The following is a 25,673-nucleotide window of genomic DNA, read 5'->3' as shown; positions in this document are numbered from 1 at the left end:
ACGCTCGGTTATATGTCGCGTGTTCTCCGGTAGGTGCACCAAAAAATGTATACATTTAAGCATGTAATGGGCAAACAAAAAATGAGGTATACCCGAAGGCACTGCAGTAGTACTTAATGTAACTTTACTTCTTAAATGTTAATGTTTTACTGTTTAATAATTTATAAGCTTCTTATATGTTGTTCAAATTCTTTTATCAAAATACCACTGACAGTGCAATGCACGATAACATGGAGTGAATACACCATACGCATCCGCCCACGGCTGCCCTGCTGTGCGCAGATAGGAGTTGATTCTACAATAAAATAAAATAAACATAAAAAGAGTAAAACAATCATCACCCATAAAGCGGATAGTAGACGTGACGTACTATATGTGTACCACATTTCAAGTGTATAGGTGAAACGGTTTGCGAGCTACAGGTCATTTAAAATCCTGGACAGACACACAAATTGCCACGGTAGCAAATTACAGAAGAAGATTTAACTGTTTAATAATTTATATTTATATGAAATGTGCTTCTTATATATTACTTCATATTTTCATATGATAATGATGTTAATGTTTATATTGATTTCTGTGTTATTAAAACTGCATGTATGTGTATATATGTATATATATATATATATATATATATATATATACTACCAAAATACCCGCGCTTCGCAGCGGAGAAGTAGTGTGTTAAACAGGTTATGAAAAAAAAAGGAAACATTTTAAAAATAACGTAACATGATTGTCAATGAAAGCCCGTTTCAGTCAGTAAGTCTTATGTGTGTGTTTATGTATGTGTGTATATATATGTAGATGTGTATATGTAGATATGTATATATATGTATATGTATATAAATGTTTATGTGTGTGTGTATATTATATATATAATATATATATATATATATATATATATATATATATAAAAATAAAAGACAGCAACAGTTATAACAATGACAACACAATTACATTGACAATCATGTTACGTTATTTTTAAAATGTTTCCTTTTTTTTTCATAACCTCTTTAACACACTACTTCTCCGCTGCGAAGCGCGGGTATTTTGCTAGTATATATATATATATATATAATGTGTATATATATATATATATAATGTGTGTATATATATATATATATATATATATATATATAATGTGTATATGTGCATATATAATGTGTATATATATATACAGTGGTGTGAAAAACTATTTGCCCCCTTCCTGATTTCTTATTCTTTTGCATGTTTGTCACACAAAATGTTTCTGATCATCAAACACATTTAACCATTAGTCAAATATAACACAAGTAAACACAAAATGCAGTTTTGTTTATTATTTAGGGAGAAAAAAAATCCAAACCTACATGGCCCTGTGTGAAAAAGTAATTGCACCCTTGCTAAAAAATAACCTAACTGTGGTGTATCACACCTGAATTCAATTTCTGTAGCCACCCCCAGGCCTGATTACTGCCACACCTGTTTCAATCAAGAAATCACTTAAATAGGAGCTGCCTGACACAGAGAAGTAGACCAAAAGCACCTCAAAAGCTAGACATCATGCCAAGATCCAAAGAAATTCAGGAACAAATGAGAACAGAAGTAATTGAGATCTATCAGTCTGGTAAAGGTTATAAAGCCATTTCTAAAGCTTTGGGACTCCAGCGAACCACAGTGAGAGCCATTATCCACAAATGGCAAAAACATGGAACAGTGGTGAACCTTCCCAGGAGTGGCCGGCCGACCAAAATTACCCCAAGAGCGCAGAGACGACTCATCCGAGAGGTCACAAAAGACCCCAGGACAACGTCTAAAGAACTGCAGGCCTCACTTGCCTCAATTAAGGTCAGTGTTCACAACTCCACCATAAGAAAGAGACTGGGCAAAAATGGCCTGCATGGCAGATTTCCAAGACGCAAACCACTGTTAAGCAAAAAGAACATTAGGGCTCGTCTCAATTTTGCTAAGAAACATCTCAATGATTGCCAAGACTTTTGGGAAAATACCTTGTGGACTGATGAGTCAAAAGTTGAACTTTTTGGAAGGCAAATGTCCCGTTACATCTGGCGTAAAAGGAACACAGCATTTCAGAAAAAGAACATCATATCAACAGTAAAATATGGTGGTGGTAGTGTGATGGTCTGGGGTTGTTTTGCTGCTTCAGGACCTGGAAGGCTTGCTGTGATTGATGGAACCATGAATTCTACTGTCTACCAAAAAATCCTGAAGGAGAATGTCCGGCCATCTGTTCGTCAACTCAAGCTGAAGCGATCTTGGGTGCTGCAACAGGACAATGACCCAAAACACACCAGCAAATCCACCTCTGAATGGCTGAAGAAAAACAAAATGAAGACTTTGGAGTGGCCTAGTCAAAGTCCTGACCTGAATCCAATTGAGATGCTATGGCATGACCTTAAAAAGGCGGTTCATGCTAGAAAACCCTCAAATAAAGCTGAATTACAACAATTTTGCAAAGATGAGTTGGCCAAAATTCCTCCAGAGCTCTGTAAAAGACTCATTGCAAGTTATCGCAAACGCTTGATTGCAGTTATTGCTGCTAAGGGTGGCCCAACCAGTTATTAGGTTCAGGGGGCAATTACTTTTTCACACAGGGCCATGTAGGTTTGGATTTTTTTTTCTCCCTAAATAATAAAAACCACCATTTACAAACTGCATTTTGTGTTTACTTGTGTTATATTTGACTAATGGTTAAATGTGTTTGATGATCAGAAACATTTTGTGTGACAAACATGCAAAAGAATAAGAAATCAGGAAGGGGGCAAATAGTTTTTCACACCACTGTATATAATGTGTATATATATGATGTGTATATATATATATATATATATATATATATAATGTGTGTGTATATATATAATGTGTATATACAATGCATCCGGAAAGTATTCACAGCGCGTCACTTTTTCCACATTTTGTTATGTTACAGCCTTATTCCAAAATGGATTAGATTCATTTTTTTACTCAGAATTCTACACACAACACCCCATAATGACAACGTGAAAAAAGTTTACTTGAGGTTTTTGCAAATTTATTAAAAATAAAAAAACTGAGAAATCACATGTACATAAGTATTCACAGCCTATGCTCAATACTTTTTCGATGCACCTTTGGCAGCAATTACAGCCTCAAGTATTTTTGAATATGATGTCACAAGCTTGGCACACCTATCCTTGGCCAGTTTCGCCCATTCCTCTTTGCAGCACCTCTCAAGCTCCATCAGATTGGATGGGAAGCGTCGGTGCACAGCCATTTTAAGATCTCTCCAGAGATGTTCAATCGGATTCAAGTCTGGGCTCTGGCTGGGCCACTCAAGGACATTCACAGAGTTGTCCTGAAGCCACTCCTTTGATATCTTGGCTGTGTGCTTAGGGTTGTTGTCCTGCTGAAAGATGAACCATCGCCCCAGTCTGAGGTCAAGAGCGCTCTGGAGCAGGTTTTCATCCAGGATGTCTCTGTACATTGCTGCAGTCATCTTTCCCTTTATCCTGACTAGTCTCCCAGTTCCTGCCGCTGAAAAACATCCCCACAGCATGATGCTGCCACCACCATGCTTCAGTGTAAGGATAGTATTGGCCTGGTGATGAGCGGTGCCTGGTTTCCTCCAAACGTGATGCCTGGCATTCGCACCAAAGAGTTCAATCTTTGTCTCATCAGACCAGAGAATTTGCTTTCTCATTGTCTGAGAGTCCTTCAGGTGCCTTTTGGCAAACTCCAGGCGGGCTGCCATGTGCCTTTTACTAAGGAGTGGCTTCCGTCTGGCCACTCTACCATACAGGCCTGATTGGTGGATTGCTGCAGAGATGGTTGACCTTCTGGAAAGTTCTCCTCTCTCCACAGAGGACCTCTGGAGCTCTGACAGAGTGACCATCGGGTTCTTGGTCACCTCCCTGACTAAGGCCCTTCTCCCCTGATCGCTCAGTTTAGATGGCCGGCCAGCTCTAGGAAGAGTCCTGGTGGTTTCGAACTTCTTCCACTTATGGATGGTGGAGGCCACTGTGCTCATTGGGACCTTCAAAGCAGCAGAAATTTTTCTGTAACCTTCCCCAGATTTGTGCCTCAAGACAATCCTGTCTCAGAGGTCTACAGACAATTCCTTTGACTTCATGCTTGGTTTGTGCTCTGACATGAACTGTCAACTGTGGGACCTTATATAGACAGGTGTGTGCCTTTGCAAATCATGTCCAATCAACTGAATTTACCACAGATGGACTTCAATTAAGCTGCAGAAACATCTCAAGGTTGATTAGGGGAAACAGGATGCACCTGAGCTCAATTTTGAGCTTCATGGCAAAGGCTGTGAATACTTATGTACATGTGCTTTCTCATTTTTTTTATTTTTAATAAATTTGCAAAAACCTCAAGTAAACTTTTTTCACGTTGTCATTATGGGGTGTCGTGTGTAGAATTCTGAGGAAAAAAATGAATTTAATCCATTTTGGAATAAGGCTGTAACATAACAAAATGTAGAAAAAGTGATGCGCTGTGAATACTTTCTGGATGTATTGTGTGTGTGTGTGTTTATATATATATATATATATATATATATATATATATATATATATATATATATGTGTATATATATATGTGTATATATAATGTGTATATATATATGTGTATATATATATGTGTATATATAATGTGTATATATATATATATACAGTGGTGTGAAAGACTATTTGCCCCCTTCCTGATTTCTTATTCTTTTGCATGTTTGTCACACAAAATGTTTCTGATCATCAAACACATTTAACCATTAGTCAAATATAACACAAGTAAACACAAAATGCAGTTTGTAAATGGTGGTTTTTATTATATAGGGAGAAAAAAAAATCCAAACCTACATCGCCCTGTGTGAAAAAGTAATTGCCCCCTGAACCTAATAACTGGTTGGGCCACCCTTAGCAGCAATAACTGCAATCAAGCGTTTGCGATAACTTGCAATGAGTCTTTTACAGCGCTCTGGAGGAATTTTGGCCCACTCATCTTTGCAAAATTGTTGTAATTCAGCTTTATTTGAGGGTTTTCTAGCATGAACCGCCTTTTTAAGGTCATGCCATAGCATCTCAATTGGATTCAGGTCAGGACTTTGACTAGGCCACTCCAAAGTCTTCATTTTGTTTTTCTTCAGCCATTCAGAGGTGGATTTGCTGGTGTGTTTTGGGTCATTGTCCTGTTGCAGCACCCAAGATCGCTTCAGCTTGAGTTGACGAACAGATGGCCGGACATTCTCCTTCAGGATTTTTTGGTAGACAGTAGAATTCTTGGTTCCATCTATCACAGCAAGCCTTCCAGGTCCTGAAGCAGCAAAACAACCCCAGACCATCACACTACCACCACCATATTTTACTGTTGATATGATGTTCTTTTTCTGAAATGCTGTGTTCCTTTTACGCCAGATGTAACGGGACATTTGCCTTCCAAAAAGTTCAACTTTTGTCTCATCAGTCCACAAGGTATTTTCCCAAAAGTCTTGGCAATCATTGAGATGTTTCTTAGCAAAATTGAGACGAGCTCTAATGTTCTTTTTGCTTAACAGTGGTTTGCGTCTTGGAAATCTGCCATGCAGGCCGTTTTTGCCCAGTCTCTTTCTTATGGTGGAGTCGTGAACACTGATCTTAATTGAGGCAAGTGAGGCCTGCAGTTCTTTAGACGTTGTCCTGGGGTCTTTTGTGACCTCTCGGATGAGTCGTCTCTGCGCTCTTGGGGTAATTTTGGTCGGCCGGCCACTCCTGGGAAGGTTCACCACTGTTCCATGTTTTTGACATTTGTGGATAATGGCTCTCACTGTGGTTCGCTGGAGTCCCAAAGCTTTAGAAATGGCTTTATAACCTTTACCAGACTGATAGATCTCAATTACTTCTGTTCTCATTTGTTCCTGAATTTCTTTGGATCTTGGCATGATGTCTAGCTTTTGAGGTGCTTTTGGTCTACTTCTCTGTGTCAGGCAGCTCCTATTTAAGTGATTTCTTGATTGAAACAGGTGTGGCAGTAATCAGGCCTGGGGGTGGCTACGGAAATTGAACTCAGGTGTGATACACCACAGTTAGGTTATTTTTAACAAGGGGGCAATTACTTTTTCACACAGGGCCATGTAGGTTTGGATTTTTTTTCTCCCTAAATAATAAAAACCATCATTTAAAAACTGCATTTTGTGTTTACTTGTGTTATATTTGACTAATGGTTAAATGTGTTTGATGATCAGAAACATTTTGTGTGACAAACATGCAAAAGAATAAGAAATCAGGAAGGGGGCAAATAGTTTTTCACACCACTGTGTATATGTATATATATATATATATATATATATATATATATATATATATATATATATATATATATATATAATAAATATTTGCAGCTGGAGATCCACATAGGGAGAAAAAATGCATCACGTATCATAAAGTAGTTTTTATTCCTGATCTTTCAACCCCTACCAGGGGTCTTCATCAGAGGATAATGCTTAGACTTACAAGAATCAAAGGCAAGATATAGCAACACATTAAGTGGGGGGGTGGGGGAGGTGACTAAGTCAGTATGGTCAAGGAGGGGGGGAGGGTTTGTATAGTTTATTTATTATGTACATGTTTTTCTTAAGTTAGCATATGCTGGATTTATGTCCAAGTGTCTGTTGATGGCGTTTTCATTTGATAGCCAAGACTCGGCCAACTCTCTGGCACTTTTAGTACTGGCCTTAAATTTTACTTTTACATTGTCCCAGTTGAATGTGTGTCCTGTTGATTTAGTATGTGCATAGATCAATGATAGTGCGTCCTTTCTTCTGACGGCGTTGCGATGTTCCTGTACACGTGTTGAGATTCTTTTTGAAGTTTGTCCTATGTATACCGCTGAGCAAGAATTGCATGGGATACTATAAACTGCGTTTCGTGTTTAATGCCAAAAACAAGAAATCGACAGCAGAAAGAGGACTGTGCACAAGTTGTTCGTGGGTTTGTGTGCTATTCTGATGCCCCACTTGGTCAGGATGTGCGCTGTACCTTCTGACACCTTGTGGTGATAAGGGAGTGAGTGCCAGGTGGGGTGGAGGTTCTGATTTAAGTCAATTGTTTGCTGATTTATTTGGCGTCTCCTGTGTAAGCTACGATTAATGAATGTTTTTAAGTATTTGTTTGAGGTGTCGCATTACAGCACTTGAAAGACGTATCCATCGCCGAGGACGAGATCATGGTCTCGTTTGACGTTGTATTGCTATACAGTAATCCCTCCTCCATCGCGGGGGTTGCGTTCCAGAGCCACCCGCGAAATAAGAAAATCCGCGAAGTAGAAACCATATGTTCATGTGGTTATTTTTATATATTTTAAGCCCATATAAACTCTCCCACACTATTATAAACATTTCACGCACAATTATACAGCATAAACCCTTTGTATTCTCTTAGATATTAGGTAAGATTCGTTGAAATTATGTATGTAAACCTAAATATTATTTTAAAGGTATCGAGCATCTCCGATATCACATATGTTACAGCCATTACGACAGACGGGCCACCATCAATAAATACGTACAATGCAAGAAAAATTGTATACAATAAAATGTGTGTACAGTGACACTAAACTATGTACATGTAATAAGTACTGTACGTAAATAATTAATTATGGTTACTCACCAACAATGACACGACGACTTGTCCAATAACGATGCGTTTAATTTTACTGCACAACAAAGGATAGCGTTACAGCTCTTCTAAAGGAGCCTCTTCAGGCGACTGTTTAGCACCGCCATTGTTCTTCTTCCATCACTCTTCAATCCAAATCCCTAAAGCAGATTCCATCCAGACTACTGCCTTACAACGTCCACTTGCAACTCATTTTGCGCCCTGGTTAAAAGACACTGCGGCCGTAGATCTTATATGCTTTTCCTCCTTTTTAAATAAAAAGAATCGTGGACTCATTTATGCTGTAATGGTGTCCTGCAGCGGTGTAGCTGTTTCCTTCCTTCAATATATCCAAAACTTTTACCTTTTCTGCAATCATTTGCATCTTTTGTTGGCGCTTGTGCACGTTAATGCTGAATGAGTGAGATTAGTACTTCCTGGTTAATGCAGCACTCTGTCGCTGAGCCAATCAGCAGCACACAGGAACTTAACCGCATGCTCTGATTGGGTAGCTTCTCAGCCATCCACCAATAGCGTCCCTTGTTTCAATTCAAATGCGTCCCTTGTTTGAATTCAAATGGGCAAATCAACTGAGGAAGCACACGTACTGTAGGCCGCAGACATCCGCGAAGCAGTGAAAAATCCGCGATATATATTCACCTATGCTTACATTTAAAATCCGCGATGGAGTGAAGCCGCGAAAGACGAAGCACGATATAGCGAGGGATCACTGTATACCATGATTCCAATTCATCTGGCCACAGAAACACTATTAATGAGACTGGATAGCGACTCCACCATAGAGACAAGAACCGAACTGTCCATCAAAGACATAATGCACCTAATATCACTTTGCCAAAAAAACTCACTTTCATTTCAATGGCAAGTATTACACTCAGAAAGAAGGCATGTCAATGGGATCGCCGTTATCAGGACTCCTAGCGGAACTGGTAATGCAGCGATTTGAAAACATGGCTTTATCCCAGATCACACCCAAAATTTGGATTCGCTATATAGACGACACATTCGTCATACTAAAAAAAGACCAGCTGAACGAGTTCTACAATCATATCAACACAATATTCCCCGCAATCCAGTTCACAATGGAAAAAGAAATGAACCGACACATCCGCTTCCTGGACATCTACATCAAAAGAAATAATGACGCCACCCTGACCACAAGTGTTTGCCGCAAAGAATGCTACGCAGACAAGATTTTACACTTCACTAGCAACCACCCGGTATCTCATAAACGGAGCTGTGTGAAAACCCTATTCAGACGAGTCCACACACATTGTAATACTAAGGAAACAAAAATTAATGAGAGACGCTATCTCTTCCACGTTTTCACCTCAAACGGATACTCAAAAACATTCATTAATTGTAGCTTACACAGGAGACGCCAAATAAATCAGCAAACAATTGACTTAAATCAGAACCCCCACCCCACCTGGCACTCACTCCCTTATCACCACAAGGTGTCAGAAGGTACAGCGCGCATCCTGACCAAGTGGGGCGTCAGAATAGCACACAAACCCACAAACAATTTGCGCACAGTCCTCTTTAATGCCAAAAACAAGAAATCAACAGCAGAAACACGAAACGCAGTTTATAGTATCCCATGCAATTATTGCTCAGCGGTATACATAGGACAAACTTCAAAAAGAATCTCAACACGTGTACAGGAACATCGCAACGCCATCAGAAGAAAGGACGCACTATCATTGATCTATGCACATACTAAATCAACAGGACACACATTCAACTGGGACAATGTAAAAGTAAAATTTAAGGCCAGTACTAAAAGTGCCAGAGAGTTGGCCGAGTCTTGGCTATCAAATGAAAACGCCATCAACAGACACTTGGACATAAATCCAGCATGTGCTAACTTAAGAAAAACATGTACATAATAAATAAACTATACAAACCCTCCCCCCCTCCTTGACCATACTGACTTAGTCACCTCCCTCCTATATGCGTGTGTATGGATATATATTACAGAATAGCTGAATGGATTTTTCTCATCCTTTTTTTTTTTATTTTGTTCTTATGTTTCTCAGGCACTGTTTAAAAAAAAAAAAAAAAGACTGCTTTTTTTCTTGGTTACATTCCTCAGGAATGTAGGGTATAGCCTTGATCTCCAGATGAAGCCACCTCAAATTATATAGTGTTCATATTTTATTTTACAGACATGGCTGGATGGATAAATGGATTTTACATTTTCTTTACTAACACACCTTTAAAAATCATTTAACTATTTTTGTAAGATTTGAATGCAGAAGTAAAAAGGTATAAGAGATCAAATATTATTTGGTAGAAACCTTTAAACAAACTTTTGTTACATTTTTATTTGTCAGAGGAAGTATTGTTCATTTGTTTTTGTTTGGTTTTTTTTTTTTTTATTACAGGTAGCAATTATAGTGAAAAGTGTGATGTTTTTAGCTGGGGAATTATTCTCTGGGAAGTGATAACACGAAGGAAACCTTTTGATGAAATTGGAGGGCCTGCATTTCGAATTATGTGGGCAGTTCATAATGGTAACAGCTATTTATGGTTTTCTCATACGTGAAGCCTGCATTCTATTTTAAGTTAATGCTTGTTTTTGTTAAGGTGTTTATTGTCACTGTTTGTAGCACTATATGTAATTTGTGTTGCAACAGTCACTTTGTAAGAGCTCTCATGCCACTTTATATTTAAATGTTATAAAATTTTAAACTCTTCATAGTTAAGACAAGCTTATTATCAAAAAAAAAGACGTGGCATGAAGACTGTCCACATTACATGTAAGCTTAATTGTACAAGGGTTTGTAGTTAATGTGCTCCAGAATGATTGTAGCCTTGTTATTCTGTCTTAGGTACCCGACCTCCACTCATCAAAAATCTTCCTAAGCCTATAGAAAGTCTTATGACTCGTTGTTGGTCCAAGGATCCTTCTCAACGCCCATCCATGGAGGAAATTGTGAAAATCATGTCTCATCTAATGAAGGTAATTACTGATTTGTACAAGAAATATTTCACCCATACAAATTATTGGAGATAATTATCACATGGTTAATTATCACATTAACAAACCTATTTAATCCAGTTAATTGTTCTGAACTCTGAAATAGGTTTATCTTACAGCCCTGATGAATTTTCTAGCCCTTAAACACACCCCTCAAAAATGGCATCAGAAGAACAAAGTACTTAAAAATTAGAAAAAAAAAGAGTGCACTTCTGTTGATGTTTTAATTTCTAATAACAAATAAATGTCAAGGCAGTGGAAGTCAGCAGTTCATCAGAACAAGTGGGGTGTAACAGTTTCTTGTCTGTTGCTGAATACTAACACTGGATGCAGTGCCAGTTCACTACAAGGACCACTCTTCCACACTTCCATACTCTCACTTACACAGGACAAATACATGTTTAACCAAATGTGCATATCTGTGCGGAGATTAAGAGCTAGATACTGGATTCAAACTCGGGAAGCTGGGTCATTGACATTATAGTGTTAACCGCTATGCCACAGTATCACTGTCTTTGGCTGTACGGTATTTCACCATCTTTGCTGACATCAGTAGATTTAATTTTTTTAATTTGTAATTAAAAGCAAAGCCAATGTAACTTATCACTGGACTGAGCAGTCACAAAAAATGACTGAGCTAATAAAGGCTACATGGGGATATCTGACCTCTCGTTTGCTATATTTGTTAAACTAAAATTTGATTCAATAATGTTACAATATAACGCTTTATTGTAGTTTGCATCTCAGTTCCTTGGTGATCTGACATCATCAAACAGACACTGATATTGTGAACTTTTTCAACTTAAATAAGTTAGTTGACAAGTTGACATAAAGAAGCTGAAACTAAGTGCTTGTAAAATTAATTTAAGAATCAAAAGTAAACTCACGCACTGATGGAACTATTTTGGCAGCATTGAGCTCTGCATTCAAATTCATAAACAAATTTAGCATCAACAGTATTTCCTTGTTTCCTTCTCACCTTCATTTTATTCTTTAACCTGAAAATGAAGCTCCTTCCATGCACATTGCTTACTTAGCTCACCCAGTTTTTAAAATTTGCTTTTCTCAGTAGTAAAGGTTGAATATATGTCTTTATAGTTTGCTCAGGGTCTGCAATGGCTTTTCTATATACTTGAAAAATTTATGATAAAAATTATGTACATTAGAGGAAATATTTTACGTAATTTATAGTGAATTGGTACCAGTGTTCCATATGCTTTTACCAATAAGTTTGTGATTCTGATCTTTTAATTCAGTAATTAATATTTCTTGAAGCAGTGACACACAAATACTTTTTTCTACCATAATTGCACAGATGCATCTCATATAGCATTTACTGTAACACATTTGATGTAATAAATACATGCAGTGTAATTTATCTACTTCTTGCTCAGCTCAACCTTTTCAATAACAGTTGCCATGAATTGCACAGCATGTGTAGTATAAAAACAACCAAAGGTATCTTAATGCCAAATCATATATATTTTATTTGACTTTTGATTGTTTTTAGCTAGCACAGTAAGCTGCATTAAGTATGAGTTTGTATATCATGCAATGCTTTTATAGTGGACTTGGATGCTGTTGTCTAAGCGCTACTCCATGAGCTCTGTTAGGAGGGAAAACTGCTAGAACATTAGAACAATCTAGACAAGAACAGTCTATTCAACCCAGCAATGCTTGCGTTTCCTATCCAGTGAATTTTTCTTAAAAAAAACATCAGGACTAGTTTTGAAAGTCCCTAAAGTCCTACTGTCTACCACACTACTTGGTAGCTTATTCCATGCGTCTATGGTTGTCAATGTAAAGAAAACTTCCTAATATTTGTGCAAAATTTACCCTTAACAGGTTTCCAACTGTGTCCCTTGATGAACTCATTTTAGAACAGCAGTCCTGGTCCACTGTACTAATTCCCTTCATAATTTTAAACACTTCAATCATGTCTCCCCTTAATCTGCTTTTGCTTAAACTGAAAAGGTTCAGCTGTTGTAATCTTTCCACATAATTCATCCGCTGTAGCCCTGAAATCAGTCTAGCTACTCTTCTCCAGACTTTTTCTAGTGGCGTTATATTTTTGTAACATGGCCTCACCGGTGTGTTATATAGCTTGAACATAACTTCCTTGGACTTGTATTTTACACATTGTATTATATAACCTAACATTCTGTTAGCTTTATCAGAGGATAGTGTTGAGTCAATTATGACTCCCAAATCCTTCTCATAATCTGTAATTTCGATATTCAGACCTAACATACATTTTACTTCCTACATGTAATACTTTGCCTTTACTTACATTAAATTTCATCTGCCACAAATCTGTCCAAGCCTGTATGCTGTCCAGTTCCCTCTGTAATGATTCAATGGATTGTAGATTATCTGACTGTCCTTCTATCTTGGTTTCATCTGCCAACTTAACCAACTTGTTACTTACATTCCTGTCTTAATCATTTATATATATTAAAAATAGCCGCGACCCTAGCAAGGACCCCTGTTGGAACACCACTCTTCACGTTAGTCAATTTTGATAGGGTCCTCTCACCATCATCCTGTGCTTCCTGTGTCTAAAAAGTATTTCAATTCATCTACAAACATCATCCTGAACTCCTGCTTCTTTTAGTTTGATGCCCAACCTCTCATGTGGCACCTTATCAAATGCTTTCTGAAAGTCAAGATAAACAATATCATATGCTTCACTTTGATCATATCGTTTTGTTGCTTCCTCATAGAATTCCAGCATGTTGGTAAAACATGACCTACCTCTTCTTAACCCATGCTGACTGTTCAGTAAAACTCTTTTTCTTGCCATGTGTTGCTCAGTCATATTCTTCTATTAATTTACCTGTGGTACATGTTAGGCTTACTGGCCTATAGTTGCTTGGATCTGCCCAGTCGCCCTTTTTATGTAACGGGATATTTGCCATTTTCCACTCCTTAGGAATTTCCTCAGTGCGCAACAACTTCCTAAAAATATGCATCAAGGATTTATATATGTAAACCTCCTTAAAAATTCAAGGGTAAATATTTTCTGTTAATGGTGACTTGTTTGATTTCAGTCTGTTTAATCTGAGTAGTACTTCTCCCGCTACAATTTTCAAATCACTCAGTATCTCCTTAGTAGTCCCTTTTACTAGTGGGAGGTTATCCACATCCTCACATGTAAAGACCTCAGAAAAATGTGAGTTTAGTGCATCTGCTATATCACAGTCATATATACTCCTCTTTCAGTATTTTACTACTAAAAGTACACTCAAAGAGTCTCTTTGGGTCATCTTTCACCTTATCTGCTATTTTCCTTTGTAACTGCCTTTTAGCTTCCCTAATATCCTTCTTAATGGATGCCCTCATGTTCTCGTATGCCCTACGGTTCACTTTGAAATTATTAGTCTTGTACACCTTGTTCCAATTTTTTCCATTGGAGCTTCTTTTTCAACTCTTTATTAACCCACTGCAGTTTTTTTTTATTACTCTTTATTAACCCACTGCAGAGTTTTTTTTTTTATTTCCTAGTAATTCCAAATTTAGGTATGTATCTGTCCTGCATATGTAAAACGTTTTCACTGCTCCTTGACTGTCTCCACACTTAAAAGCTTATCCCAAACTATCCTCCGTAGACTTTGCCGCATCTGCTCAAACTGTGCCCTAATAAAGTTAAACTTAACAGTTTTAGTCTTAGCATCCACACTCTTCCAAAACACTGAGAACTGTATTATGTTATGATCACTTGACCCTAGTAGTTCAATCACCTCTTGAGGCAAGTGGCCAGAAATATAACTGCGGCATGTAAAGCAAAAGTTGGAGGTTTTAATATTTCGATACATTTGTCATGATTTTTTTTTATGTATTTTTTTTATTTATTTATTAAAATTTAAGCTAGGGTCTATACCTAGGAGTAGTTGCTTGACTTAAGGCTGTAGCAACCCTCAGGAAGCCAAGAAAATATTACTAGTAGATGTGGTAGTCTAATATTTGCATGGACCCTGTGAGTAAATTCTATACTACTTTAAAAACTTATTTATTCAGATATCGAGTCTTGTGATCATAAGTTATTCTCTGTTGTATAGTTATCAGTTGGTTTGTAAATATTCTGTGTAGCTAAACCACAGATTAAATCAGTAGAATGAGAATTTTGAAATTGTATGTAGACCTAATTATTGCCAGCGAAGATACCAGCAAAATATAGTAGTACTAATTTAACTTTCAAGTACTTTCCTAGTACTAAACTAATTAAATTAAGTAAACTGAGTTAAACATTGGCCATTATTCTTCACTCCTAACTTTTCTGAATTGTCGTCATTTTTGAGTTGTACTATATATGAGTTAACAAGTACATTGTAATATCTTGACTGCTTCACAATAGGTTGCCATTTTTATTTTTAAACTAAATATAAATATCTGTCTTTCATCTGACTCTTGGGATTGTTTTAGTTTTAATATATAAATGTCCTTTGTCTTAACTTACACTATAACATTAGGTGCCAACTACCATAACATTTTTCTTAAACATATCTGTTTTTGTCTAATATTTTGTCTTTTTTAATTAGCATATTTCAATACAAGATTTTGAAACAAAATATTTTTTTGTTAATGATTAATTTTGTGATTTTTGTGTTCTTTTTCTTCAGTATTTTCCAGGATATGATGAACCACTTCAGTATCCTTGTCAGTATTCTGAGGAAGGGCAAAGTAATTCTGCTACCAGTACAGGTATTAAATGTAATATGAGCAGATTTTTATTGTGTAAAGTGTAATGTGGAGGACAGCAGTTGTAACATTCTTTTTTTTTCATTTTACTTGAATTATCTTTTGCTAAAACCTTCCATGCTTAACATTTTTAATAATCCTTGGTTTTCCCCCACCTTCACCTCTTCAGAAATGTATCTGAAATCAACATATTTATCAGTCATTGCCATAAACACATTCAAACACAATATGCAGAGGTGCTGCATCTTGTAGCAAAAGATAGTAGGTTACCCAAGCAAAGGCAATTATGCATAATACAGTGGAACCTCAGTTTGCGCGTAGCTTGGTTTACAAGTGTTTTGCAAGACGGGCAAAAATTTTTAATAAATTTTGACTTGATAAACGAGCGAGGTCTTGCAGTACGAGTAGTATGTATATGCTTTGTCTGCTGAGTGTCATGTGATCACAACTGAGCTGATGGTGGTTCTCTCTCTCTCTCTCTCTCGCTGCAGGATTGTGGGCAATCGTCTCCTATTCTCCGTCTGAGTCGGCGTGCCTCACTCATATAGTCAACATCCGTACGAGCGTGTACTGTTTACTGCAGCATTAGCATTGTGACTTTGTGTGCGCGCGCGCGTGTGTGTGTATGTGTGTGTGCACGTTGCGCTCGTGTGTGTGTGCAATGACATGTGAGTCCCCATCTTGCACCCTAAAACACGAAGCTGAGTCTCAGTACTTTAGCAACACCAGCTTTATTCAGCTTGAATCAGCAACAGCGCGGTTATTTATTGTAGCGGAATCTGCCGCTCTCCTATACACAGACACAGCACTCAAGCAGGGCCCTGCGCATTTATAATGTTCCTTGTTCCTTGTATCACCCATCGACGGCAGGTGCTTATAGCATGTCCGCGATCTTTTCGGATTCGCTTTTACGGCGAACTGCTACAGCGCTGGGAGACTGCGATTGCTTTGGGACGCTGTTCCGCGTGTCGTCCCGTTGGGTGCAATCCCACAAGAGTTTAGAAACTCACTCACACCAGCCATGATTCGTTTCAAAGTTAAAGTGCAGGTTAATTTGTTTTATGTATTTTTACTTTATATTTTGTATTAATCATTTTTATATGAATAGTTTGGGTTGTGGAACAAATCATCTGAGTTTCCATTATTTCTTATGGGGAAATTCACTTTGATATACAGTACGAGTGCTTTGGACTACGAGCACGCTTCCAGAACGAACTATGCTCGCAAACCGAGGTTCCACTGTATTTATTTGACCTCTTATGCCTTAAAGGTGTGTTGGCATTATTGTGCATACATTATATTCCCAGCTATTATTCTGCTTTTGTAATAAAGGAGCTGCAAATGGCCGAAGATTACTGAGTACAATACTACAAATTTAAAAAAAAAAAAATTGTGCAAAAACTAAAAAATAGTACGTAACCAAGACCATTGTATGATGTGCAAGACTGGAATCAATTTTTTTGTGCTCCAATCTTTCAGTTATCATTGTGCCAAATGTATATGTCATATCCCATATCATTGCAAAGATACACAGTTTGGCACAAGGTGTCCCTGTTTTTGGAAATATTATGGCCCCTTTTGGAAATATTTAGTCTCTTGCAATCTCTCAAAACAAGTATTGCAGTTATGTACATTTTTTTTATTTTAAGAAAAAAAGATAGTATACATATGTACACACACCTATGTATCACTCTGAAGCAACAGGTAAATAATTTATAATTATGTACGTACCCATCCAGACCTTTAATTTCAAAATTGTCATGGCAGTCCTTAAAACAATTCCTTTTTGCCACCAAACACAGAGAAACATTACATTTTGTAATGGGCAGGCAATAGAGCTAGTAACACACACATCACACATACTCTTAAAGCACTGTTTCTTAGGCACCTTTGCATCACTGGTGACCAGTGCTGGGTCACAAGCTCATGAAACTTGTTCATGGTTTAATCCTCCCCAACCCCAAACCTATCCCCTGGTGGGTTCTAATCACATTTGCTTTTAGCACTTGCCTCAACCTGTCCCACCCCACCAGGGCCGTTCTTCAATTTTATTTCCAGTCTTTAATTTCTCTTGTTTCTGCCTTGGGGAAGTGAAGAGGGTGCAATAAAAAAATGGACAAAAAAATTTCACAGTGCTGTCTGTCACTTCAGTAGAGAGGGGTGATGGTGATTATACCGTGAACAAGGCAATAGCTGAAACTGATTTGATTTTTTTTTATTACCCTCATGTGCTCACAACACAAGAAGCTTGATACAGTGACATATTTGGTCCTCTTGTGTGACTTTGAGAGAAACAAGTATAATGTAACAGTGCTCACTGGTGGAATAAGAAACATTGCCAATACTCTAAGCTGAAATTGAAAGAGCACTGCTCAGAAAACTGACATGGGGAAAAACATGTAGCAGACAGCGTCTGGGAATGGTAACTGAGCACATGATGCTTGAACTGTAAAACTGAAAGCCACAATGCTTCAAAGTTTTACTATGAGCTGGTCTTACAAATCAAGCATAGCACGGAGTCCTTCAAAAAGAATCTGACTGACAATTTGTGTGTAATTGCACATAAAGATGAGCTGTCGCACACACAATATATTTGTTGTCTTTTATGCACAGCTGTGACATGTAATATGAATGTCCCAATTGTAGATAACTATACATCATTGGAACGCCCTGAACCTCAGCTGTGGCCTTTCATAGATGCGATCCTTGTTAAACCAGAATCACTTAGCTGTGACATGCTGTTCAACTTGGCATACATCTGTATAAATCACGTTTTAATAATGAAAGAGATTAGACAACCATGAAAAGTTATGATTTATTTAAAAAGAATACATCCTTGGGTGTGTAAAAATACCATTATTGTTTTTGATTGACTTTTAGGTTTTTTGCAACATACACAAAGAACTTGGAAATATAGTGGTGTCCCGCTAGTGGGAGACCTCGTACATAAGTGGCTGCTATAACTGACATATTTAATGTCATTAGACAAAACACCATATGTTTTTGTGAATAGTTTATTGTTTAATACCTAAAGCTAATGCTTCATTGGGCAAGAGTTTCTGAATTCTGTCTTGGCAAACGTACCTGATCACTGTTGGTGCATAAATCATCCTTCCAGATAAATGATGGTAATGAATAATTAGTCTTCAACAGAATATTTAGGGAGTTGGTGTGTGTAGTTTTGTTGCTAGTGATTTAGCTTTTTCTTCTGGTGTATCATTACCTTAACAATACAGGTTGAACATTCCCTAATCCAAATTGCTCAAAAATGCAAAACTGAAATCACTGTTGTTCAGTTATGATGATAGTGTAGGGGTCAATACAAGGATGAAAGATTAGGCAGCTTTTGTTTGTGAGAATATGAATCTGTAAACTGTGAATTTGAAGTAAGCGGTGTGTCATAACCCATAAGAAGGAGCTGAAAAGGACTGTCTTTAAGAGAGCTGATAACACAGAGCCACAGGAGATGCAGATTTCAGTACTCAAAACACCCGAATCAGTAAATGTGCCTAACAGTACCAGTAGCTGCAGTGGTCTAATTGTGTCTGTCTCTTCTATTGCCAAGTTTATTGCACTGTACAAATTAATAATTAAGCTTCAGTTCCCTTGTGCTACTGAAACCTTGAATGGATAAACAGCTATTTTAGATTTTTATTTTCTCACAGCATCAAGTCTTTTGCTCAGTTTCATTTGCTTTCTCCCTGAAAAGCCAGAGGTTTTAAAGTTCATGGGCTGAAAGGATTGATGGTGTTTCAGGATGATGTAAATATCCCGAAGTCCAAAATATATAAATTTTAATTAGAAAATGTATTGTTTTAAATTTGTCTTATTTTTATTGATTACCAGTTATCAATGTTTGTTATAGGACAGGTCTCAAAGCAGATAAGAATTGCATTGATTTTAGGGCATTTTTTTCTGTTTATTTCATAATGCTTCATTCTCCAATCAGGGTCCTATGTGGATTATACTTCTACCAATACAAGTAATAAAAGTGATCCAAATGTAGACCTTGGAGATTCTCAGGCGAATGCTATCAATGACACTATCAAGCGCAATGAATCTAAGCTATCCCAGATGTTTAAAATCAAGGTATAGTAAGTAAATGTGTTGCTTTTTTTATACCATATTATTGTATGTTGTAATTGAAGAATGATATTTTACCACTATCTACAGATACATTTATTATCTTTGAGAAGGGTAGCAGGGATTTCAGAATTTAGTATGTATTAATATAGCATAATCTCAGAAATAAATCTCAGGTATATAATAAAATATGTCTCAAAGCAAATGCAGTTTGTAGCTATACACAGTATGCATGCAAATCTGTTGCTAGGACCTTTGCTCAATGGGATTAATTGAATTAGAGTTGCATCTGTGGAGTATCTCTGGAAATTGGGAGGAGTCGGGCACCTTTTAATTTTTTACATGGAAAATTATTTTATGTTGAGTTCTTGAAAGTAGAACAGCTTTATGTTGTAATGCTCATGTTTCTCAATAAATAAGAGGATAAAAGCTCTAATTCTAATACAGAAACCTTTGTCTTGAATTTTTGAACTGTTGGGTGTTGAAATCCTAGCAGTATTTTACAGTTTGCCATTGTGTATAACTTAAAAATCTTTATTTGTACATTTGCACCATTTTTAAAATAAATGATAGAAGAGGCCTTGAAGCAAGATTCTTTCCCTTCTCTTTTCCACAGTTTTAAAAGATGGTTTTCCTTAGAATTAGCCTGTTTTTTTAATTCTGTATACAAAATATTGTCGTCTTTATCATTTGCAGTGACAAGTGTGCTAACATTCAAATAATTGCCTTTGATTAACACTGGCAATTAATATGTTATTCTTCTTAAATTATGATGCTTCCAGATCTTAAATCGTGCTATTTTTTCCTATGTGAATACAATAAAAATAAACCACACAGTTCATATTTAAAATAATTTGTTTTACAAGCATTATAGACTGTTTTTTTATTTTATTTATTTATTTATTTTTGTTAATAAAGGGAGAAACTGGACGTTTGAATCTTCCATTGTCTATGGGGGGCAGTGTGGAAAGCTTGTCAGACCAAAAAGTGCGACAGCCTTCTATGGCATCTGCAGATTCTAAGAGGATGAGTACAGATCTGTCAGAATTAGATCACAGGATAACCCTAGCAAATACAGGTAAATCAACTGGGAGAATTGGGGATATATAGGAAATTGCAGGTTCAATAAACAAAAAAACAATTGCTTGCTTTGTTTTTTATACTGTGTTTTTCTCATTTGTAATCATTTTTATTAACCTGCAATTACTAACTTATTTTAAGGTTTATTTTTATTCATAAATGTGGGGTGAGGAAAGAAAACATAATGGCGTTTTCTTGATTATGTCAATAGGGTTAAGTTTACTCTGAGCTACTTTTAAAGGTCTGTTTTGGTTTTTCTTATAACTTTCTCTAAGTCAGCAAATTGTGTTATTAGCCAGAAATTATGATGCCAATGTTAACTGGACATCCATTCACATAAACATTCTACAGTATTTAATTATGTAAAGACCTACATGGTACTGCTTTTTTAATGCCACTCCCAAAGAAGCTTCATTGTGTTCCTGACAAAGTATCATCTGATTCCCCCATGATAACTCAAAAAGTTCAATGCTGTTTCAATGTCATTCCTATTTTTCCATCCAAGAAGGCTCGTGTTAAAGCAACAAAAAAAAAAGTGGAAAAACATAATACAGGTGTGAGTAAATCTATTTAGTGCTGTTGATTCTTTATTAAAAATACAGTCAGAGAACAGCTGTTTCTGTTATTTTCAAAATGCTAAAAATAAATAAATTGCCTGAAGAAGCCTACACTGGTGTGCATATCACTGAGAAGAGTATTTAAAATATGAGAACACTGTAACTGCAACCCGTGTTCACTGACATCTCTCCATATGCCAATTAATGTCAGTAGCAACATGTCTATTGATTTTTATTAACAACAAGCCCATTGTCATCAGAAATCAAAATAATTTCAATGAATTTAATCATGAAGGATGAACGATTCACGTGAATGGACTACAGATAAGGTAACCCTTCTTCAATATTAACCTTAATCGTCATTACATAATTTCCACCTTACAGTGGGGTATAGTGTAAGGAAGTTTTATGAGAACATCATGCAAAGCTGCCTTGTAATATGTGCGTCAAAAATTATGCAAATTACTCTGAATATCAAAAGTGAGGTCTGTAGGTTTGATGACAGTTATCTCATAGGTTGTATGTATAATGTAAGTGACATGATAGGCACTGCATTTGCAGTATATTTAAAATCCACACTATCAACGTCTTTGCACAAGGTAAGATACAAGCCTTCCTGAGCACTGTGGAACACTACGGCATCCCTTTCCACATAATGAAAAGTCAATACATACAGTATATGAAGGGCAAAAAAATATTCTAAATCATTAATTAGTGTTATTTAACTGTCTTTATAAGCTGTTACGTGAATGCACCTCAATTCTTTGTAATAATTCACTTGAAAACTTGGTTTAGAAACACCTAGTTTTTATGACCTGGTGATCTATACTAGGAATAAACAACTATTTTAAAATATGTGACTCATTTTCTCCCTTTATGGATCTTTAGCTACAAATAACTATATCTATATCCATGAATAGTAGGTCCCACCTGAATGAATATAATCATGCCACCAACATCCACTCACAACTCTAAAATTTAGTCCAGTTCTGCAAAATCTTGAGTCTGGTGCCAAGGGGTTTCTACAGTACACTGTTTTTGATTATTATAGTGAAGTACAAAGTATCAGTGAAATGAACTGTATAGATGATGACAAATCCATTCTGCAAACCCATTTTAAAATGATGAAGGGTAATGTGATCAACATCGAAACAATACCTAGCAGAAAGAGTACCAAGTAAGCAAAGAGAATGAGAATGGCTTATAAACATCCATTTTTAACACTTTCCATAATAAAAATCCAACACGAGCAGCTTCACCAGTAGTTTTAAGAACTGTATGCTAAGCTAAAAAAATGAATCTCTAACCTTAAGTTAAATCCTAGATTGGAACATATCTGATACTGAAAGGTAGATCAATACATAATTGAGAAGCTATGGCTAAAAGTTTGTCTCTCTTTAGGTTTCATCTTATTATATTGGAGTACAGACGTTAATAAAGTATTTCAGATAAATGTTAGGGTTCATCAGCACTGGAAGTATAATAAGCCTAAAAAATTGTCATTGTGTATCACTGCTAGGTTTGGATATTTATAGTAAAATTTCACAAGTTAATTAGTCAATTTAAGGACATATTTTCAGGCTATCAAGAGTATGTTGATGATGATGCCAGTTAGAAAAAAGGCTGCGACATCTTTACCTTTCACTGGTCCCTATTGTACAAAGGAATGCTTGGGAGAAATGTCATGATATTGACTTTTAGTGGTCTGAACCCTACTTGACATACATTGTGTGCCTTGCATATCTAGTTGACAGATGGAAAATTACCATTTAACTTTATAGCTTAACACTTATAAAAAAAAATCACAGATCATTGGTAATGTCCTATTATAAATTAACGTTCTTATGCATTGTGTGTTTTAATAGATAGATACTTTATTAATCACAAGGGGAAATTCACATACTCCAGCAGCAACATACTGATAATAATAATAATAATAATGAATAGATGGCAGTGTATTGCCATGCATGTAGGACAGAACTTCACAGTCATTCTCTGGATAGATTAGTATAAGGCAAACTGATCATCTGAGTTTTGGAGTTTTGTCATTTTTACATTATGTATATATAATTTTACCACTTGCTACATGTAAAAACTTTGCCTCTTTTAAATAACATTTCAGACTTAAGAATGAACCAAGATTGATTTTACACCAAGACATTTGATGATCTATTGTTAGTATAACAAACTTGGCACTGACAAGGCACATTACCAATTTGATGAGCTATAGGGCACTGATAGAACATGTAGCATTTATTCAGTTTTATTTGAGTAATTCAGTTAAACTCAAAGTTCAACATGAATATGAACAAACATTTTATCATGAGATTGATATTATGATATTAATAGTGCTGTAGCTCCATTTTTTTATATATGTATTTTGTCATGGCCTGAAGAACTCATAGAGCCCACACTAATCATTGAGGAGCCAGCTAAACAACCCCATTTCATTTAGAGAAAATAAAAACATTGGCTAGTAAATGGAAAGACAAAAATTTGCCAGTCTAGCCATAACAGTATTAGCTTGGCTTTAAGTTTCAGACAGCTTGGGAGTTACTTTCACTGTGAGATCTTGTTCCAGAATGAGATGCCTATCTTGGTATGCCTATTTTTATTGCGTCCCGACCAGAAGCGGCATTGCCTTCTCCAAATTCCATGGATGGGGTCATAGGCCGTTTTGGTGTTTTTATTGGAACTGCAGGTGGAAGAGAAACAACAGTTATTGAATTTGGTAAATTCTTACAAAAGTAGATACTTTGGTTAATTATTTTCATAAAATGACTGAAATTTATATTTTCTTAATTTTGTTGTTGTTGTTCAGTTGCTTAAATTAAAACCTTGGTCTTGCTTTGCTAAATCTGTAATATCTTGGCTTTGTAAAACACATTTAAAATTTTACTTGCAGTTTATTTGAATGGTACCTAAACAGTTCACAGTTTTCCACCAAATTTGTGCTATTTTGTTAAAGTAAATGGTAAGAGATTTGTTTCAAACATACATAAATTAGTATATTTGTTGCTTAATAATGGGTCAGATACATCCCAGAATCCAATTGCAGTGTTTTGTCATGTATAATTACTAGACAAACTGTACATTTTATTTATTTTCTAAAATGTTCATATGCAAATTATATTAATAAGCATTTTACTTACTACTTCAAAATATAATGCATGTTCCACAACACAAAACAAATATTTTATATTACATACTGATGAACTCCTTTTTAGAATATCATAAGAGACACATAAAAACTTTAAAATAATGCATTTTTAGAACACCCTCTCTGTTACCAATAAAGTATTTAGAGACAAACATTACTGTTCCATGTTGCAGCAGTGTTTCCTTTTTTTAATATGTCCTATACAGGTTGATGGACTTAATTTCAGTTATATGAACTCCACAATTTTATAATTTATGAAAAGATGAAGTTTTTCTAAGTCTATTAAGTGTTGTAAAGTATATGCTTTAGCTGCATTAACTTACTGTGCATAAATTGCTCATCGCTCAGATACTTGCAGCTTGTTTACTAGCTGTTTAACGGCAGCTGATCTTGGAATTTGCTGCCCCCATATTAATGTTGTGTCCTGTTTTGTGATGTCAGTTCTATGTATATGTATGTATTTTTAAAGCAGATTGCTTACTGTTGGCTATTTGTTATAACAACTGTGCTTTCCTGATATTAAAGTGTGTGTGGCTCATGCATGCAGTTGTGTTGCATGAACTTCAGCAAATAAACAGGGGCTTTTTTTTTTTTTTTTTTTTTTTTTTTTTTTTTTTTTATATTAAATATATCATGCTTCAGTGTCTTTTGTAGTTTGCATGTGTATGCACCTGTCTGTGTATTTTTACAGCACGTTCCAAGCCTAATCGAGGCCATCGTAAAACTGCTTCATTCGGAACCATTCTGGATGTTCCTAAGATCATCATATCAGGTACCAGTGCTAACAACTGGGCTTATTAACTGGCTGGGTAAATGTCTTGGCTTTGTGATATCATAATAGCTTTTGTGTTTATTGCTCCAGATTACAGCACTAATTCTAGTAGTGTTAATTAGCACATTAAATGTAAATTTTATTTTATTTTTTTTACCTTTCTGGAGATCTTTGTTTTCAGGTTATTAAGTAAATCATATGCTCATTTCTTAATGCAGCAAACTAGCATATTTAGTTACCTGTATTATTACGTAAAAGAGACAGACTTGCAAGTAGTTCTTGTTTAATGTTAATTTATTTTGGCAATTATCAGTGAAATATGAAAACTGAAATCATTTGCAAGATTGCCCTTTTACACATTGATGGTGGAAGATGCAATTAATTTTTTATCAAAATGTTCCTCTATAAGGAAAATAGGCTAAATGCCAATATTTTTTGTTTTGAGAGTTAGGCAAAACATATTGTTGCTTGTTTATTTTCTATATGAGAAAAACAAAATAGCTGTCAAATACAGTCATTTTAAAATAATACTACATGCATTGTGCACAAGAAAGCTGCACATTTCAATTGTTGTATCTTAGCAAGTTACAAGGTGTTTGCTAAAAGTACAAATGTATAAATTATTTTCTTCACCTTGTCTCAAATCACAGTATTGCAAAGAAAAGGTTTATTTTAAATTCAACTTTGTAATGGTTCCAGC

At 36.0% G+C, this 25,673-nt stretch overlaps 1 protein-coding gene across 4 annotated transcripts in view; it reads left to right on the top strand.

The window, feature by feature from the left end:
- The window catches only part of map3k7 (mitogen-activated protein kinase kinase kinase 7), a 147,882-nt gene that overhangs the window by 77,844 nt on the left and 44,365 nt on the right, over positions 1 to 25,673 (top strand). For 2 of the 4 annotated variants that reach the window (XM_051925450.1, XM_051925453.1), the window contains 6 exons: positions 10,032 to 10,156; positions 10,475 to 10,605; positions 15,243 to 15,324; positions 19,271 to 19,410; positions 20,323 to 20,482; positions 24,893 to 24,973. In XM_051925450.1, coding sequence (XP_051781410.1) covers positions 10,032 to 10,156; positions 10,475 to 10,605; positions 15,243 to 15,324; positions 19,271 to 19,410; positions 20,323 to 20,482; positions 24,893 to 24,973 — 719 coding nt within the window. Of the gene's footprint in view, positions 1 to 10,027; positions 10,157 to 10,474; positions 10,606 to 15,242; positions 15,325 to 19,270; positions 19,411 to 20,322; positions 20,483 to 24,892; positions 24,974 to 25,673 lie in introns of all 4 variants that reach the window. The other 2 variants (XM_051925451.1, XM_051925452.1) reach the window with 2 other exon arrangements.

The sequence above is a fragment of the Erpetoichthys calabaricus genome, chromosome 3, assembly GCF_900747795.2.
Source record: "Erpetoichthys calabaricus chromosome 3, fErpCal1.3, whole genome shotgun sequence".
Taxonomy (NCBI): Eukaryota; Metazoa; Chordata; class Cladistia; order Polypteriformes; family Polypteridae; genus Erpetoichthys; species Erpetoichthys calabaricus.
Note: the sequence above shows the minus strand (reverse complement) of the source record. Positions and strands in the feature narration are given on the sequence as shown.